This window comes from Mustela putorius, unplaced genomic scaffold (assembly GCF_011764305.1).
Source record: "Mustela putorius furo isolate JIRA1106 unplaced genomic scaffold, ASM1176430v1.1 tig00000196_pilon_pilon_pilon, whole genome shotgun sequence".
Classification (NCBI taxonomy): Eukaryota; Metazoa; Chordata; class Mammalia; order Carnivora; family Mustelidae; genus Mustela; species Mustela putorius.
The window spans coordinates 13,449,214-13,465,737 of NW_025421310.1; the positions used below are offsets into that span (position 1 = coordinate 13,449,214).

The 16,524-nt window shown below is 55.0% G+C and overlaps 1 protein-coding gene across 2 annotated transcripts; it reads right to left on the reverse strand.

The window, feature by feature from the left end:
* Window positions 1-622: 622 nt before the first annotated feature.
* On the reverse strand, window positions 623-9,533 carry GIPR (gastric inhibitory polypeptide receptor). Of its 2 annotated transcripts, XM_004767574.3 has the most exons (13): window positions 9,428-9,533; window positions 8,693-8,792; window positions 8,128-8,235; window positions 7,550-7,653; window positions 6,852-6,955; window positions 6,513-6,657; window positions 5,557-5,716; window positions 5,283-5,343; window positions 4,892-4,961; window positions 4,685-4,773; window positions 4,456-4,594; window positions 2,207-2,248; window positions 623-2,110 (listed from the first exon to the last, which is right to left on the reverse strand). In XM_004767574.3, the coding sequence occupies exons 1-13, from the start codon at window positions 9,497-9,499 to the stop codon at window positions 1,904-1,906; spliced, it is 1,401 nt and encodes a 466-aa protein (XP_004767631.2). In that variant the 5' UTR covers window positions 9,500-9,533; the 3' UTR covers window positions 623-1,903. The 2 variants fall into 2 exon arrangements, with proteins under 2 accessions (XP_004767631.2, XP_044933082.1); XM_045077147.1 differs by having other exon boundaries at window positions 623-2,248.
* Between the last annotated feature and the right edge of the window lie 6,991 nt (window positions 9,534-16,524).

Below are 16,524 nucleotides of genomic sequence, written 5' to 3' on the forward strand. Positions count from 1 at the left end.
AGGAATTATCTTAAGAATGACTCACTGGAGGGGCGCCTGGGTGGCTCAGTGGGTTAAGCCGCTGCCTTCAGCTCAGGTCATGATCTCAGGGTCCTGGGATCGAGTCCCGTATCGGGCTCTCTGCTCAGCAGGGAGCCTGCTTCCTCCTCTCTCTGCCTGCCTTTCTGCCTACTTGTAATCTCTCTCTATCAAATAAATAAATAAAATCTAAAAAAAAAAAAAAAAAAGAATGACTCACTGGGAGATGCCTGGGTGGCTCAGTCCGTTAAGTGTCTGCCTTTGGCTCAGGTCATGATCCCAGCGTCCTGGGATCAAGTCCCACATCGGGCTCCTTGCTCCGCAGGGAGCCTGTTTCTCCCTCTGACTCTGCCTCTCTGCCTGCTGTACTCTATCTCGCTGACAAGTAAATAAAATCTTAAAAAAAAAAAAAATGACTCACTGGAATCTCAGACAACCATAAAAATGTAGATATCATCATTATACCCACTTTCCAGAAGTAGGAACTGAGGCTGGGAATTTTTCCCAAGTCGCACAGCTAACAAGTAGCCAAACTGAGTTTGGACCTGGCTGGTTTCTGCAGTCTTACTCTTCCAACACTACCATTTAGAGAAGCAGCCCTCGGAAAATGTTTGGCACATACACATGATTTTAATTGTATACACTGTAAATAGTTAAGTAAGGGGAGATCACATGAGTAGTCCCAGCAGGGGTTTCTCTTAGGCATGGGGGACAGGGGTGGCACAGTGTCCATGCTCTTGTGGCAGCACATGGCTGCAGAGACTACATGGTCCCCACAGGCCCGCAGCCTGCTTCGCGTTTCTCCTGATGGCCTGGTCAAGAAAATTCTCTCACCCACCTCCCATGCACAAAGATACAACTGTTTCTCGTGCTTGAATGACGAGGCCCCTGCCTTAGAGGACAATCCCAAGCTTGAAGGACTCCTGTTCAGCTGCTGTGGGGCACATCTGTCCGGGGGGACTGGGGACCCTAAGGAAAACAACGCCCAGGTGCTAACTGGATCTGAGTGGGGGACGGATTTAGGAGTGAGAGTCTTCTGTGTGTATAGGTGGTCCATATACAGGCTGTCAGCTTCTCCCCTGTTCTCCCAGTTCCCCAGGGGCTGCCCAGGAATGGGGGAGGTGCATCCACCACACACACACCCCACCCCAGCCAGCAGTGGTCCTGCTTTCAGCTCTTGCGGCCCGCCCTGAATGGCTCCTGTTTCGTCTACACACCAAACCCTCCTTTCCGCCCCACCCAGTGCTGCCCACATTTCTCTTTCCATCTCTCACCTCTCCTGTGAGCTCCAGTGCCTTTTCCCCAGCCTGACCCCATCTCCCTCTCTCTACCATCCCAAACCTAGAAATCTTCGTTGACTTCTCGTGCAAAGAGGTGGCAAATTCTCAGTTCTGCCTTTAAATACCACCAGAGTCCAACCACTTCACACCCCTCGGCAGCTGCCTCTCCTGCCCCTAGTAATCTGTCTCCTCACATGGCAGCGTCTGGTCCTGTCTGGTCCTCAGGCAGTGCCAAGCTCTTTGTGGTGGAAAGGCCTTTGCAGATGCTGTTCCTTCAGCCTAGAATCTTCTTCCCAAAGGGTCTCCTTCACCTCTTGCAGGCATGGCTTAAGTGTCACCTCCTCAGAGATGCCCTCCTGGACCACCTTAGGCTTCCTTCTAATTTTCCCTCATTAGCCATTCCACAGTGTGTGTCTAACTTAGCTGTCTTTGCTGCCCACCCTCCCCCCACATTATGACCTGTGAACTCTAGGAGAACAGGGACCTTGTCTTGTTTCCCCCTCCCACCGCACCCCAGTTTCTCCAGCGCCCTCCATGCTGGGCCTGGTACACAGTAGGCTCTCAACAAATGCATGCGAATCCGAACGGACACAGCATCCCGCTGCCTAGCAGTAACTTTCCAAGACCCGGCTGGCCTCATCCCCAGGCCCTGGGAGGGTCCCCAAGGACAGGGCGCAGTCAGGGCCGCCCTGGCAGGGGCCTGAGCCAGAGGGCAGGATCCCAGAGGCGCGCTCCAGTGGCTGGCGGCGCTCCTCCCCGAGGCTGTGGCGCAGGCGGCAGCGGTGCCAGCAGCGGCGGATCTCCGACTGCACCTGCAGGGTGACCGCGTTCAGAACGTTCCCCTCGCTCCGGTCCGTTCCCTGCGCGGCCGCCAGAGGGCGCGGGCGGCGAGCCGGGGCAGTCCCTACCTCCTTGTTGATGAAGCAATACAAAACGCTGACAATGAAGCCCTGCGGGGATGAGGCGTAGAGGTTAAATGGAGAGTGGGGGTACGATCCCAGATACCCTCCGAGTGAGCTCGGATCCTTACCAGGTCCCAAACAACCTCGGCTGCCGCCACCCCAATCCTAGACCGCTTCAGTCACCCTCTCCCTCGCCCCCCTTTGCCCTCCCCGGTTTGCTGAGCAATGAGGGGGTTAACAGGGGACCCTGGAGGTAGGCTGCCAAGATATGAGAACTGCTTCCCCACTTTCTGACCCACTTGGGCAAGCACTTAACCCTTCAGGGCCTCAATTTCTTCATCGGGAAAATGGGGTCATAATACCGTGGTGGTTGTGAGAATTGTAATAATAATCAGGAAGCTGGAGTGCCTTGTATATAGCGTTAACCTTAAACTTGTTATAACATTATTATATATATTACATATATTAATAAATTATTTTTACTAAAGAATTAAGTTTATAGGGGCGCCTGGGTGGCTCAGTGGGTTAAAGCCTCTGCCTTCGGCTCGGGTCGTGATCCCAGGGTCCTGGGATCGAGCCCCACATCGGGCTCTCTGCTCAGCGGGGAGCCTGCTTTCTCCTCTCTCTCTGCCTGCCTCTCTGCCTACTTGTGATCACTGTCTGTCAAATAAATAAATTAATTAATTTTTAAAAAGAATTAAGTTTATATAAGTATACATTTTACATATAAACTTTATAAAATCTAATTACGAGGCACCTGCACCGTGGCTCAGTGGGTTAAAGCCTCTGCTTTCAGCTCAGGTCATGGTCTCAGGGTCCTGGGATCAAGCCCCGCATGGGACTCTCTGCTCAGAGGCGAGCCTGCTTCCTCCTCTCTCTCTGCCTGCCTCTCTGACTACTTGTGATCTCTGTGTATCAAATAAATAAATAAAATATTTAAAAAGAAAATAAAATAGGAGCGCCTGGGTGGCTCAGTGGTTTGGGGCCTCTGCCTTCAGCTCAGGTCATAATCTCGGGATCCTGGGATGGAGCCCCGCATCAGGCTCTCTGTTCCACGGAGAGCCTGCTTCCTCCCCTCTCTCTGCCTGCCTCTCTGACTACTTGTGATCTCTGTCAAATAAACAAAATCTTTTAATTAATTAATTAATTAAATCTAATTACTATTGTTACTTGATAAAGTAATACAAACCAATTCTTTATGTTAAGATCTTAAAAATCTTGGGGCACCTGGGTGGCTCAGTGGGTTAAGCCTCTGCCTTCAGCTCAGGTCATGATCTCAGGGTCCTGGGATCGAGCCCCGCATCGGGCTCTTTGCTCAGCAGGGAGCCTGCTTCCCCCTCTCTCTCTGCCTGCCTCTCTGTCTGTGATCTCTCTCTGTAAAATAAATAAATAAAATCTTAAAAAAAATCTTACAAATCTTGCTATTAATTTCCATGATCCTGTTAAAAATCTAACTCTGATCACATCCCTCTGCTCCCATGGCTCCTGACTCACTCGGGGCAAAGCCAAGGTACTCACTTGGCCCAAGGATCTGTCTGGATACATCACCTCTTTGCCCTGTCTCCCCTTGCTGCCTCTGGCTCCCACCGCCTCGGGCATGTTGCCCTTCTTCCATCAGGAAGGGTACTCTCTCCCACATTGGGGATCTCGTACTTGACTTTTCTCTTCCTGGAACATTTCCCCAAATATTTGCCAGCCTGGCTTATTCTCTCCAAGAGTGCTTGGTACACAGTAAGGGCTCAATACATTTTTGCTGAATTTAATGAATGAACAGCCTTGTGAGGTGAGATTAGTATTGTTCCCACTTAAAGATGAGGAAACTGAGGCCCGACAAAGAAAAAAGGCATGGTGACTAGGGTTAGGCAGGGCAAGTGCAGGGTTGGCCTTAAATTTTGGAGTGCCTCCTTACATTTTGGGCCGTCGGCACCCCATTTACCTCACTGTAGCTCAAACTCTAGGAGAAGGCCACACAGAGCGGTGAAGTGGCAGAGCCTGAACTTGGCCCTGGTCGCGCGGGGCTGCAGAGCCCTCCATCTGCACTAGGGGGCAGTGCTGCTGAGGCTTCCAGGTCTATCCGCCTCCCCAGCTCAGGACAGAGCGAGCCCAGTTTTGTGCAGAATGTATGAATGAACATGTGAACATGTTCACAGCCCATTCAGGGCCCGCATCACTGGACAACTGTGGACCCCGTGCCTGGGGAGGAGGGCCCCAGGACGAAGGGTATAGCCCCTGCACCCGCCTTAGCGCCTTAGCACCTGGAACGAGCTGAGGAAAATCTCAAAGCCGAGCTTGGTGAAGCGCAGGGCACCCCGGGCCTGTTCCTCTGTCACCGGAGCAAACACCACCTCGTGGACGCCCAGCAGGGGTACCAGCGTCAGCGTAGAGCGAGCCAGCCTGGGGGTAGAGGGTGGCAGTGGTCCCGTGGACCCAGGTCCTCCATCTCGCACCCGCCCCTTTCCCTCCATCCCAGCCCCGCTCCCTCACCTCAACCGGTAGTCCGGGCAGCGCATCTGTCGCGTCCTCAGTTTGGACACGAGGATGCCAAGAATGCGAATGAAGATGAGGAAATTAATCTGCAGGGAGAGATAGAGGCTGAGTCATCCCCATCCTGTCCTGGGGGGCAGAGGGTGGCGCCCTGTTTTCCAGGGTGAGCGTTTCCAGAGGGTGGCCTGGAGTCAGGGTCGGCCGTACCAAGATGGTCATGAGGATGGGGGTGCGTATGATCCACCAAATGGCCTTGACATCGTTCCGTTCCCAGCACCTGGGGGAGTAAGAGTGGAGCTAAGAGAAAAACCCGCGTCTCCCAGGATCACACACCCTCTCTCGCCAGCTCCGCCCACTTTCCTTAATGCCACACCCACGTTCTTTAACGCCCTGCCTGCTACTATACACGCTCCGCCCCCATTCCGCCCCCCCCCCCTTCCAGGACACCATCTTTCCTAGCTCCCCATTCCTTTAGGTCCTACCCACCCCCTCCAAGCCCCTGCCTGCACCAAACCTCCCCACTTTTCCATCACAACCCGCCCGAGTCCCTCAAAGCTCCGCCCGCCTCCCAGGCTCCACCCCAGGCCCCAAGACTCACTGCGTGTTCTCGTACAGGTACCTGACGATCACCCAGGGAATGACGAAAAGCGCGGGGGCCCCTGTGCAGACCCGACCCCCGCCCCCCACCCCGCCGCAGCTGTCAGCGCGCGCACGGGCCCGCCAGGCCCAAGACCCGAGGAATTTCCCCCGCCGGGGTGGGGAGGTAGAAGCCCAGAAAGGGGAGGAGACCCCCCAGAGGTACACCAGCAGGGGAGTCGGGGAGTGAAGGCCCGCCGGAGTGGGCAGGGGACAGGGTCAGGGTCGGGGCTCACCCCAGCCGAGAAGCAGGTAGCAGCGGAAGTGGCCCCCCTCGGAACCTCCCACAAGCACCAAGAGACTGTGTAGGTAGACACCCTCCACCAGCAGCCACGTGTAGTTGGCACCCACGCAGTACTGGGTCACGATCTGGGCTGTGCGGCAGGCAGCGAGGGCCTAAGGGTTGGCCAGACAGGGGGAGAGGCCGGTCAGTGCCTCCAGGGCGTTCCCAAGCCTTCCTCCTCCACCTGGTCGTCCTTCCGCCTCCATCTGCCAGCCACGATTCACTTCCCGCTCTGCAGCACCAGAGGATGGTGTCTGGGATTGATTTCTCTCTTCCATTCTCTTCCCCTCTGTGAACTGTCCCACTTCTACCTCTTTAACAACTGGTATCTTCCATCTTGCTATCAGAGTCCCGTCCCCCTACCCCCGCACACACACACCCGGGCCCCCAAATACGGTCTCTCCCACCTTATCACCTTCTAAAAATTGAACTCAACTACTTCACCTATCAAAAAGTTTCTCCCACCCCGTCACCCTTGTCCCTCCAGCACGGGGACTCCTCCATCCCGTAGCATCTGGCTACCAGAAAGTTTTTCTCACCTGAGCCCCCAGCCTCTAGCCTCCCCCACCTTTGTCTCACAGTCACAAATTGATATCTACCAAATCCCCACCCCTACCAGTTAGTTTCTCCCTTTCACAAGCCTCACCTCCAGCAGAGGACCCTCCTTGCTGGAAAAGTCCAGGGAGGGGTGAGATAATGAGAGCCAAGTAAGGGGAAAGTCCCATACAGTAGGCGATGGGGCGGGTGATGGAGGAGGCTGAGCTGGGAGGACGGCTCTCCAAATGTGTTTGGAGAGGTCAAGAGAGAGAAACTGTTGATGGTCTAGGAAGTAGTAAATGGGCTGGCGGCCTCTTGGCCCCACCAGAGGAGGCAGAATCCCAATTTGAGAAAGAGAGGGGTGCTGCTCACCAGGTTCCACGGGACAGGGGCCTGGCCCCCGGGGTAGGGGCCCAGTGGAGGTAGCAAACGGTCTCGGGTGAGGATGGCCGTCGCCCGCAGCATGAAAGACGTGAACAGGTTGATGTGGATGTAGTTGCGAGTGCAGCGTAGCCGCCTATGGGATTTGGGACACAGTCTGGGGACCCCTGGAGACCTGTCCTCGGCCACACAGAGTCCCTTAAGTCACCTCCCCGCCCTTCCCGCAGAACCCCATTGGAGGCCTGTTGCTCGTGGAGCCTGACCACACCATCTTACTGGGTACACTGAGGCCCAGGCCCTGCTGCTGTTACTCAAGGCTGGAGGTCGCACCTTAAGAAACTCAAGATGAGTAGGGCTAGCAGCAGCGTGGCAAGGGACAGGGAGTAGCCCACGGTGTACATGACCTGCAGCCGCTCCAGAATCAGCCGTTGATCCTAGGTCGGGGTCGGGGAGCAGGGGTTGCAGGAGGGTAGGAGGACACAGGAATAGTTCAGTGCTTCCACTCAGGACCAGAAAGGGACCCTGCTTTTTGTTCCTGCCCAACATTCTCTATAACCCCCTACACATGGAGACACACACACATACATACACAGTGATTAGTGCAGGCTAGATGCATGACCCAAAGTATTGGTCCTGAGACATTATGTTAGAGCTATTAAGAACAAAGTTCAGTCTCCCAGTCTTGTTTGGTTGGTGGGATGTGAACCTGGCGCTAAATAATGAGGACCACAGTTTCCATCCCACAGAACAGATGAGATCATCACAGAAGAAGATGATGAGAGACAGAAAGATTCCCAACATCATTGAGCACCTAGATCCAGCTGTGCCTGAAGCTGATACTTTATACTTTTCAATCACAGAAGCCAATACATTTCTCCTGCTTTCTCCACCCAGCAAGTTTAAGTTGGGTTTCTATTGCTTGGAACCTAGAATCTTGAATAGTACAAGGGGTTTCAGGCTTGGCCTGAGGCAGCTGCCTTTTCATCTCTCCCTGCACATCCTGACCTGAATCCCTCACTGCTCCTTACCTGAAAGACCCCATTCTTTTCTGGATTCTCACACTGCGAATGGTCTCTCCAAGGTCCCCATTGGCCATCACTGCCGCACTGGCGGAGGACAAAGCCTGCAGCCACTGTGGGGGAAACAAAAGAAGGGGTCAGTGGCACAGAGAATGAAACAGAAAGACAAAAGTAATACAAAGGCAGAGATAGCCAAAGTGATGTGCTGATAATAAGCCCTTATGTGTATAATTAAATTAATATTCATAACAAGCCTATAAAAATGATACCGTTATCAACCCCATCTTACAGAAGAGGAAGCTGAGGCATAAAGAAGTTAAGTAAGTTGCTGCAGGCCAATCAGCTAGTTAGGACAGGAAGACCATGACGCCCAGAGAAAATAAGAACCCTGTGGTCCTCAGAGAGATAAAAAGACAGAGAAGGGGCATTAAGTGACAGAGCCAGGGTTGGCCAGGCAGGGGGAGACACCCAGCTGGACAGAAAGGTGCTGGAGATCAAGTGTAGGCAAACTCCTGGGAGTGGTGTCTAGGGAAGGGCCAGGAGCTAATTTTGTCAGGGGTGGGTCCGGGGTCCAGGTGACGCCTCACCATGACGATGCCAGGGCAGGTACCAGGGGCAGGACACACGGGCAGTATCGTTGGGGGCAGCGTAGTCCCAGCAGACGTACATATCGAAGGACGCGTTACAGGCGAGGCCTGAGGTGGGCGTCGAGGACAGACAGCAGGTGGATGGACCTCACACAGCCCAAGGCTTCTCCGCGGTTCCCAAGCAAGCTCTGCCCTGGCCCCGCCCACCTGGGGTCGTCCAGTCCCGGGCTCCCTCACAGCCCTTCCCACCAGACACCCCCCGGCCCCACCCCATCCACCGTCCACTCAGGCTCCACCCACCTGACTGCAGCCCCGCCGGAGACTCCGCCCATTTCGAGTTTCTACCCGGGCTTCTACCACTAATCCACGTTGTGCCCCAGTTCCCCAGCCACTCAGGTCGGGTCCTTCCCACCGAAGCCAAGCATCACACAGGCCACTGCGACCCAGCCCACCTCTACCTCAGACTTCCTCAGGCTCCGTCCGTCAATCCTAGCCCCGCCTCAAGCACACCCCTCTCAGCCCCAGTCCTTCCCCTGCCCCCCAGTCTCCGCCCCGCTAGTCAAACCTGCTGGGGGGTCCAAGGCTTCCAATGTCTCTTGGCACTCTCTGCGGTACCGTTCCCAGCGCTGGTACAGCTCCCCCGCCGTCTCCCCGACAGAGCCTGTCTATGGAAAGAGAGGAGGGAGGCCCCCCCAACCCTGACCGACCCCTGTCTCCTAGGCAGCACGATTCGTGTGGACTAGAAACACCCTACAGAGACTAGAAGAGGCTGCCCTGTTCTGTCCGGGAGTCTTAGGTGACTTAGAAACCTTTTCTAGGTCTTAAGTGATGCCTAGACCAGGAAAGTTACTTGCGGGGGGAGGGGGGGGCGGGGGAAGAGGCTGAAAACCTTCAGGAAAATTAGGGGAAGGAGCGGCTGGAAATCATCAAGAGGATTTGAGGGGGAAAGAAGAGAGACTGGAGGGGCGCCTGGGTGGCTCAGTGGTTTCAGCCTCTGCCTTCAGCTCAGGTCATGATCTCAGGGTCCTGGGATCGAGCCCCGCATCGGGCTCTTTGCTCAGCGAGGAGCCTGCTTCCCCCTCTCTCTCTGCCTGCCTCTCTGCCTACTTGTGATCTCTCTCTGTCTATCAAATAAATAAATAAAAATCTTAAAAAAAAAAAAAAAAGAAGATAGACTGGAAACAACTTGAATCTGGACAGGTGGGCGTCTTAAAAGTCTCTCTGCCGCGGGGGAAGCCTCAAAACTGTCCCCAGACCTCCCTCCTAGCCTTGGACTCCTGTGGCTTGTCAGGGTCCTCACCTTCGCCCTCCGGAGCAGCGGCCCCCACCACAAGAGCAGCAGCAGCAGTCGCCAAGGCGGACAGTTCAGCATCGTGACGGCGGCGGGGCATCGGGGGCGGAGGGGCTGGTCTAGAAGGGGCAGTGCGGCCTGGAGGGTCAGGGCACAGAATCAGGAGCCTCCGCCCTCTGCCTCCAGCCCCGGCACCACCCGCTCCGCGATTGGAACAGGCGGAATAGGAGGCAGTGCCCCCCTCCATCTCCACGAGTGGTGAATTGAGGGGTGGGGTGAGAGTGGGAGAGGCCAAGATCCAGCACGTGATTCCCAGGCCCGCACCCAACTGTGGCTGGGGCAGGGGGGGGGGGGGGGGGCGTTTGCTGAGGGCGAGGTTGCCCTACAGCTGCCGGGGGCGGAAGCGCTAATGTCACCGGGAGTCCAGACCTAGAGATTCTGGGGAATCTGGGGGGACTGCCTGGGAGAGGAGGGCACAGTAACCGTCAGGCGTGGAGCATGGAAGGACCCTCAGGGCTCCCGATGTCTGAGCCCAGAGAGTTCTCAAATGGCAGATAGGATTCCGACCCTATAAAACTTGCCGGCTGTGCATGAAGCCCAGAGTCAACGGAACAACCCTCTCCCTAGGGACCAGAGAGGAGTCAGACCCTGGGCTTGCAGGGGCCCAGATGCCTGAAAATTAGTCTAAGCCCAATTCCTCCCCCAACAGCACCTTGTGGAGAAAGGGGGAAGCAGAGAAGATCTCAGATAGAGCCCCAGAAATGGGTGAAACAGAAATAGAGACTGAGAGACATACAGGCTGAGCAGAATGAGACACACAGCAAGAGATCAGAGAGCAAAAGACAGATACAGTGTGGGCTAGGAGACAAAGAGGGGCTAGAGACATAGAGAGAGACACAGAGAATGGGGCAAGGAGAGATGAAGGTACAGAAACAGAGCCATCCAGAGGCTAAACAGAAATGGGGAGACATGGAGACAGAGATATGAGAGACAGGCAGACTGGAGAAGAGAGAACACAGGCACAGAGAGACAATGAGAGAAAGGAAGGGGCTAAGAAACAGAGAAACAGGGACCCCAGAGGCTTGAGTGGAACAGGGGGTGGGGGGATGGGCTGGGATCGGGAAAGCCCTCACCTGTCCCAGATCTGCTCTTGGTCACTCACTCCAGCCGCTGCCACTGCCGCCTCTGCTGCTGCCTCTACAGCCTCCCTCGCCTGGGCTCTGGAAGAGGTGACAGCCTGGGGTGATGGGAGAGGGCGGGGCCAGGGAACAGGAGGGGCAGCTCTGGGGCAGAGACCTGGGAGGGGGTGCAGTGGTGCACGAGGATCAGAGTCACTCAGAGTCACGTGGAAGAGCAGTCACGGAGCCAAGCCGGGGTCACAGTCTCTCCCACTGACCCGCCCATCCCACCCAGCCAAGGCACAGCAGTCACTCAGAGAGCCGAGGTCTCCCCCCTCAGGCTGACAGCGACACAACCCTGCGCCTGGACTCCGCTCACAGAGCCACGAAATCACAGCTTCCCACAGTTCTTGTGACACCGTGTCAGTCGCACAATCACTAGGTCTCGTCTCCCCACTGGCCTGTGGTCCCCACTGCGTCCCCAGAGCTGTTCGGCGCAGGCTTGGGCATGGAACAGAGGCTGGAAGGATGACCCCGATGGCGACATACATACACACCTGTACCCGGTCCCTTGCACATATAATCCTTGCCCTCCCCGGCTGCAGGCCCCACACTAGGTCATACAACCGTTTCCCATCAACACTGTCACAGTTACCACGGTCCCCAGAGTCCACAGCCACACCCGAACAACACACTTTCCCCAACCGTCAATAAGGCCCACACTCTCAGGGTGTCATGTTGTCACGCTGTCGTCATCACGCGGTCACACCCAGCGCCATGGTGGTAGGGATGCACGACTCTGCTCCCCATCCACACCCGCGTTCACGAGTCCCACAGAGTCACACACACATGGCATGCCACTGTGCCCCCCACATGGCGTCCCACGCCCCACAGATGCACACAGGATCACCCCCCATCATGCCACCATCACACACGAACCCACAGTCACACAGGGTCTCACGGTCACAGACACCACCAAATCACACACCTTCCCACAGTCTCCATTTCCAGTCTCTTCCTTTGTTCTAAAATATGGGGAATGGGGAGCGTCTGTACAGGAGGGGGGAAGCCTTAGAAACCGAGTGCCGTGCCGGTTCTCGATGTTCTCATCTCCCAGTAATACAAACCACCGATGCGTGCACATTAGTCAACTTGTAGCACTCAGGAGCATTAGGTCCCCTGGGACCTAGGGACTAAGTGGGGCAGAGGTGAATGTGCCCACTTTGAAGAGGAGAAACTGAGGCCCTGATGTGCCAGCAGGGGCAGGGCGTAGGAGGGATGTAAGGTCCAGCACCAGGAGTGGGAAGGAGACAAGTCTGGGAGGGGGGGGTGGTCAGGGGGGTGGTCCTGGCTCCCTGGCCTCCAGCTGGCCTCCCTGCTCTCTGCCCCACATTCCTGACGCCCTCTGGGTCCTGGGAAAGGCTCGGTTCACGGAGTGGAGAGGGAGAGGGGTCTGAGATAGCCAAGCACCTCGGGGAGAGACTGGGCTTGGGAGGGAGTCTGTCCTTGGCCCCAAGAGAGCCGAGGGTGGAGGGGGAGGGCACTCAGCTAGGGCTGGGACTGTGGGGGGAAGCTAGGAAGGGGGAGGAGAGAGACTGGGGAAGGGGAAAGCAGTGGAGAGTAATTGAGGTGGTGAGAGAGACAGGAAGGGAAATTAAGGGCCCAGAGAGACCAGAGACAGACAGACAGGAAGAGACAGAGACAAGAGAAACCAAGAGAGACAGAGAGGAAGATATCGAAAGAGACAGAGACATAGAAGTACACACACACAGACAAGGACAGAGAGAGAGAAAGAGATTGAAAGAGACAGAGAAAGATACACAGAGAGAGAGAGACAGAGACAGATATATAGGGGAGGGGGACAGGGACAGAGCGCAGACCACACTGAGAGGAAGACAGGGAGGATGGAGGGAGAGTGAGCCTGAATGATGGGGCCTGAGGAGGGGCAAGCGAGCCAGGACTCTGCTGGGGCTCAGAGGTCCTCACCCACAGCCCTGCGGGGGACCCTGGGCGGTAAAAGGGAGCATGGGGTGCACCTGCTGGGGGGTGGGGAGCATGGGGTGCTGCCTGGGTACCTGACTGGCCCTTTGCGCACTGCAGCCCTCCTGGGTCCTCTGAAGTCTGGAGAGGGGACAGGAGGGACACACACACACACACAGAGCCCTCTCTGAATCCCACACCTCTGTTCTCTGGGTCTCTCTTTTCCCCATCTTTAACCTTTTTCCTTTCCCTTCCCCTTGTCCCATCTCCTGTCAGCGCTCAGGGTCTCTCAGTTTCTCTCTCTCTCCATTGCCTCAGGTCTTAGATCTTGGTGAGGTGTCGTTGTTGCCCCACCCCCCAGCAAGGAGCAGGCAGTGCCCCTCAAGGGAAGTTGCTGGAAGGCTTGCGTCTGCCCCGCTGGGGCTGTGGCCAAGCAGAGCCTGTGGGGAGCAGGCAGGGGCCCGGAGTGCCAGCAGATGGTACAGGAGAAATGAGGCAAAGAGAGATGGGGAGCGGGGGCGGGGGGCACCCCATGGGGACTGAGGCCAGAAATGGGAGGCTGAGGGGGGCCCCCCTGAGATTCAGAACTGCAGATAGATGAGCCCTGAAAGACAGAGACCCACAGAGACACACACTACGTGTACACACAAATAAGATCCAGAAAACGCAGGAACCCAGAGACAGAAAAGAGACAAGGATCCAGAGACAGGGCTCAAGAGACAAACACAAACATGGGATCCAAGTGAGAGACAGAGACAAAGACCCAAAGACAGACTGAGATGAAGAGACATGAAACCTAGAGAGAGACAGAGACATGGGGAAGCCTAGAGCTGGGAGACAGGAAAGAACAGAGACAGAGACCAACAGAGACGGCCCCCCAGAAAGACAGAGACCCGGAGACAGGTTTCCAGAAAGAGACAGAGCCAGGGATGAAGAGATTGTCCAGACAGAGATTTGGAAAGCAGACAGACTGGGATGGAGGTAAACTCTCCCAAAGACACAGAGATGAGGCAGAGATGCCCAGCACCCCTAGCCCTCTTCCCAGAGGGGATGCTCCCCCCACACCCTGCCTTTTGTTTCCATAGCGATCTCCCGGATCCTGAGGGCAAATATTGTCCTGGCTAGAAGCAGCGGGGCTGTGTTGACATAATCTCCTGCTGGCGGGTGGGGGCTCCAGCGGCCCAAGAGGCCAGGCTGGGGGCAGGAGAGCAGAGGGGCTCTCAGGCAGGGGGGTGGGGACAGAGTTATCTCCTACTCCCCCCCATCCCCCACCTCCAAAGCAAGGTGTAAACCTCCCCACCCTCGGAAAAGACGCAGAGATTCAAACCTGTAGCCTTGGCTGCCCCCTGGTGGTCGTGCGAACCTCCGTTCCCAGCAGCAAGAAGAGCAGACCGGTCTGGGTATTTTTCCTTCAGGTTTCTAGAATCTTCCCCCAGTCCCTGCTCTGGTCCAGGGCCCCTCTCTTCCCAGCCACACCCCATTTTTTCCCCCCATTTGCAACACCCCCTCCCATAGGACAGCCAGGCAGCCAGAGTGGTGATGCTAAAGCACAAACTTGCCCCAGTCCCTCTCCAGTTTAGAACCTGCTATGGCTCCCCAGTGCCCTCAGGAGGAAGCTCAGGCTCCCCGTCCTGGCCTCCAAGCCCCTTGCTGCACTCCTCAGCCTTCTCTCCGAGATGTCCCAGCTCTTCAGACTCTTCCTGGGCCCTTGACCTTTGTTCCAGCAGTATCCTATGCCTCAAGTGCCTCCACCCAATTTTTGTTTTGTTTCCCAAGCCTGCCTGAGAGTTAGTTAGCTCATTCACTCATAAATCCATTCAACCAATAACTACTTCCTCTCCCAGACCCCGAGCTCTGCAAGGACAGGATCCTGGCTCTCTCAGTGGTTTCTGGGGCCCCAGCATCACCCAGAGTAGGGTTTTATTCATTTTACTGGGTACTTGCTATATATCAGGTACTGTCCTTGGCCATGATGGGGGCTCCCAGGGACCTGGTCCTCCTGCCCAGCCCAGTTGTAGACCCAAACAGGGAGACAGATTAACAGAAGGAGAGGGGGAAAGAGAAACACAAAGAAGAAAGAATCAGAAAGATGGGGGAAATAAAGCGATGGAAAAACAGTGTAGGATCGGAAGTAGGAGTAGCAGAGAAAGGAGGTTACTTGCTCAAGGGGACTTAGCTCATAAGTGAGGGATCAAGACCCATTTCCAGAGACATAAAGGGAGACAAAGAGAGAAGAGAGAAAAGTGGCCCAGAGAAGGAAACTTAGAGGCAGAAAGAAAATCCAAAGTCAGCCCAGGAGTGCCCGCTCCGCCGGAGGAGATGCCTCCTCCCCACTCCCATCTTCCAGGCTTTTGACATCTCCCTGTGAAAGCTCTTGTAATAAAACTCGCTCCATTAGTCTTGCCCCAAAGCCACTGTGCTGAGCACTTGACAGGCCTGAGCTCACTGAACCTGCTCTTCTCCCCTGGGAAATGGGTGCTGGAATGGCTCCCATTTTGCAGAGAAGCAAAAGCTATCTGGGCCAAGGTCACTGAGCTCACGTGAATCCCAACCCCTAGAGGGCAAGGGCTGTCTCATCTTTGTGTGTCACCTCCCCCCCCACCTACACACATACACACAAGCATACAACACACCTGGATGAACTCCAACTGCCTGTGGTTCCACACCCTCCCCCCACACAAGGAGCTTGCAGGATCGGAATTCTGGGCTCCCACTGGGGCCCTCTGGGGGCACGCCAGTAACAGCCCTTACCACAATGTGGCCAGTGAAGAGTTCTGAGCTCATGGAAGTAGAGGGTGGGAGAAGTGGGCATTTGGGAGGCAGGATATCTGGGTTCTTGTTTTGTTTCTGTCAATAACACAACCAGCTTTGATCATAGAAGGATAATGGCCCACAGCTACCTTGGCCATCACTTTGAACTCATTATTGACCTTGGTGCCTTTCGTAGCAGGTGTTCCCTGAGAAATGGATGGGGTCCATCACCCCCCTGACCTCATCTACTTCCTGCTCTCCTCTCCTGCAGCCCCAGCCTCATCAGCCTCCTTGTTGCTCCAGGAATAGGCCACACTCATGCCTACCTCAGGGTCTTTGCTCTTATTGATTTCTCTGCCTGGACCCCATCCCCACCCCAACAACTTCATGCATGATTGCTTCCTTATCATTTACATCTCAGCTCAAATGTCACCTCCTCAGAGAGACCTTCCCTGACCCCATGCTCCCTAAATTAGCCTCACCCTCCTGTCCTTGGTCATAACACTCTTTCTTGTCTCTGGAATACTAGGCTCTGAAATTATCTTACCAACTCCTTCCTATGCAACATGGTCACCTGTAAAACAGTGGTGAAAATAGGGCTTGTGGTGAAGATAACTGGGTGTTTGGCATGTAGTAAATGCTCAATAAATGTTAGCTATGATTACTTAATTGTTTCATGTATGATGGCTTACCTCTTCCATCACCCTGCAGGATCAATGAGAGCAAAATCTGGCATTAACTTGGTTACTGATGAAACTCCAGCACCTAGAACAGAGCTTGACACATTGTAGATGCTCAGTAAACATTTTTGTTTCCCCCACTTTTTAAATCAGTAAGCTTTTTTTTTTTTTTTTTTTAAGCTTTTACCTATTTATTTGACAGAGAGCATGAAAGCACAAACAGGGGGAGCGGTAGAGGGAGAGGAAGAAGCAGGCTCCCCGCTGAGCAGGGAGCCCTAATCAGAGCTCCATCTCAGGATTATGACCTGAGCCAAAGGCAGATACTTAACCAACTGAGTCACCCAGGGGCCTTAAATCAGTAAACATTTTTTAAAAATATTTTATTTATTTATTTGACAGAGATCACAAGTAGGCAGAGAGGCAGGCAGAGAGAGAGGGGGAGACAGGTTCCCCGCAGGGCAGATAGCCGAAAGCGGGGTTTGACCCCAGAACCCTGAGATCACGATCTGAGCCAAAGGCAGAGGCTTAACCCACTGAGCCACCCAGGCGCCCCTCAGTAAACATTTTGGAATGAATG

Bases quoted from the DNA above. Each gene is read 5' to 3' on its own strand.
- GIPR (XM_045077147.1), bottom strand. From the start codon at position 9,499: ATGCTGAACTGTCCGCCTTGGCGACTGCTGCTGCTGCTCTTGTGGTGG. The intron at 8,236-8,692 runs GTTTGACTAGCG...CGCCCACCTCAG, and splicing joins AGCCTTGGACCCCCCAGCAG to GCCTCGCCTGTAACGCGTCC. The intron at 6,956-7,549 runs GTAAGGAGCAGT...ACCCCGACCTAG, and splicing joins AAAAGAATGGGGTCTTTCAG to GATCAACGGCTGATTCTGGA.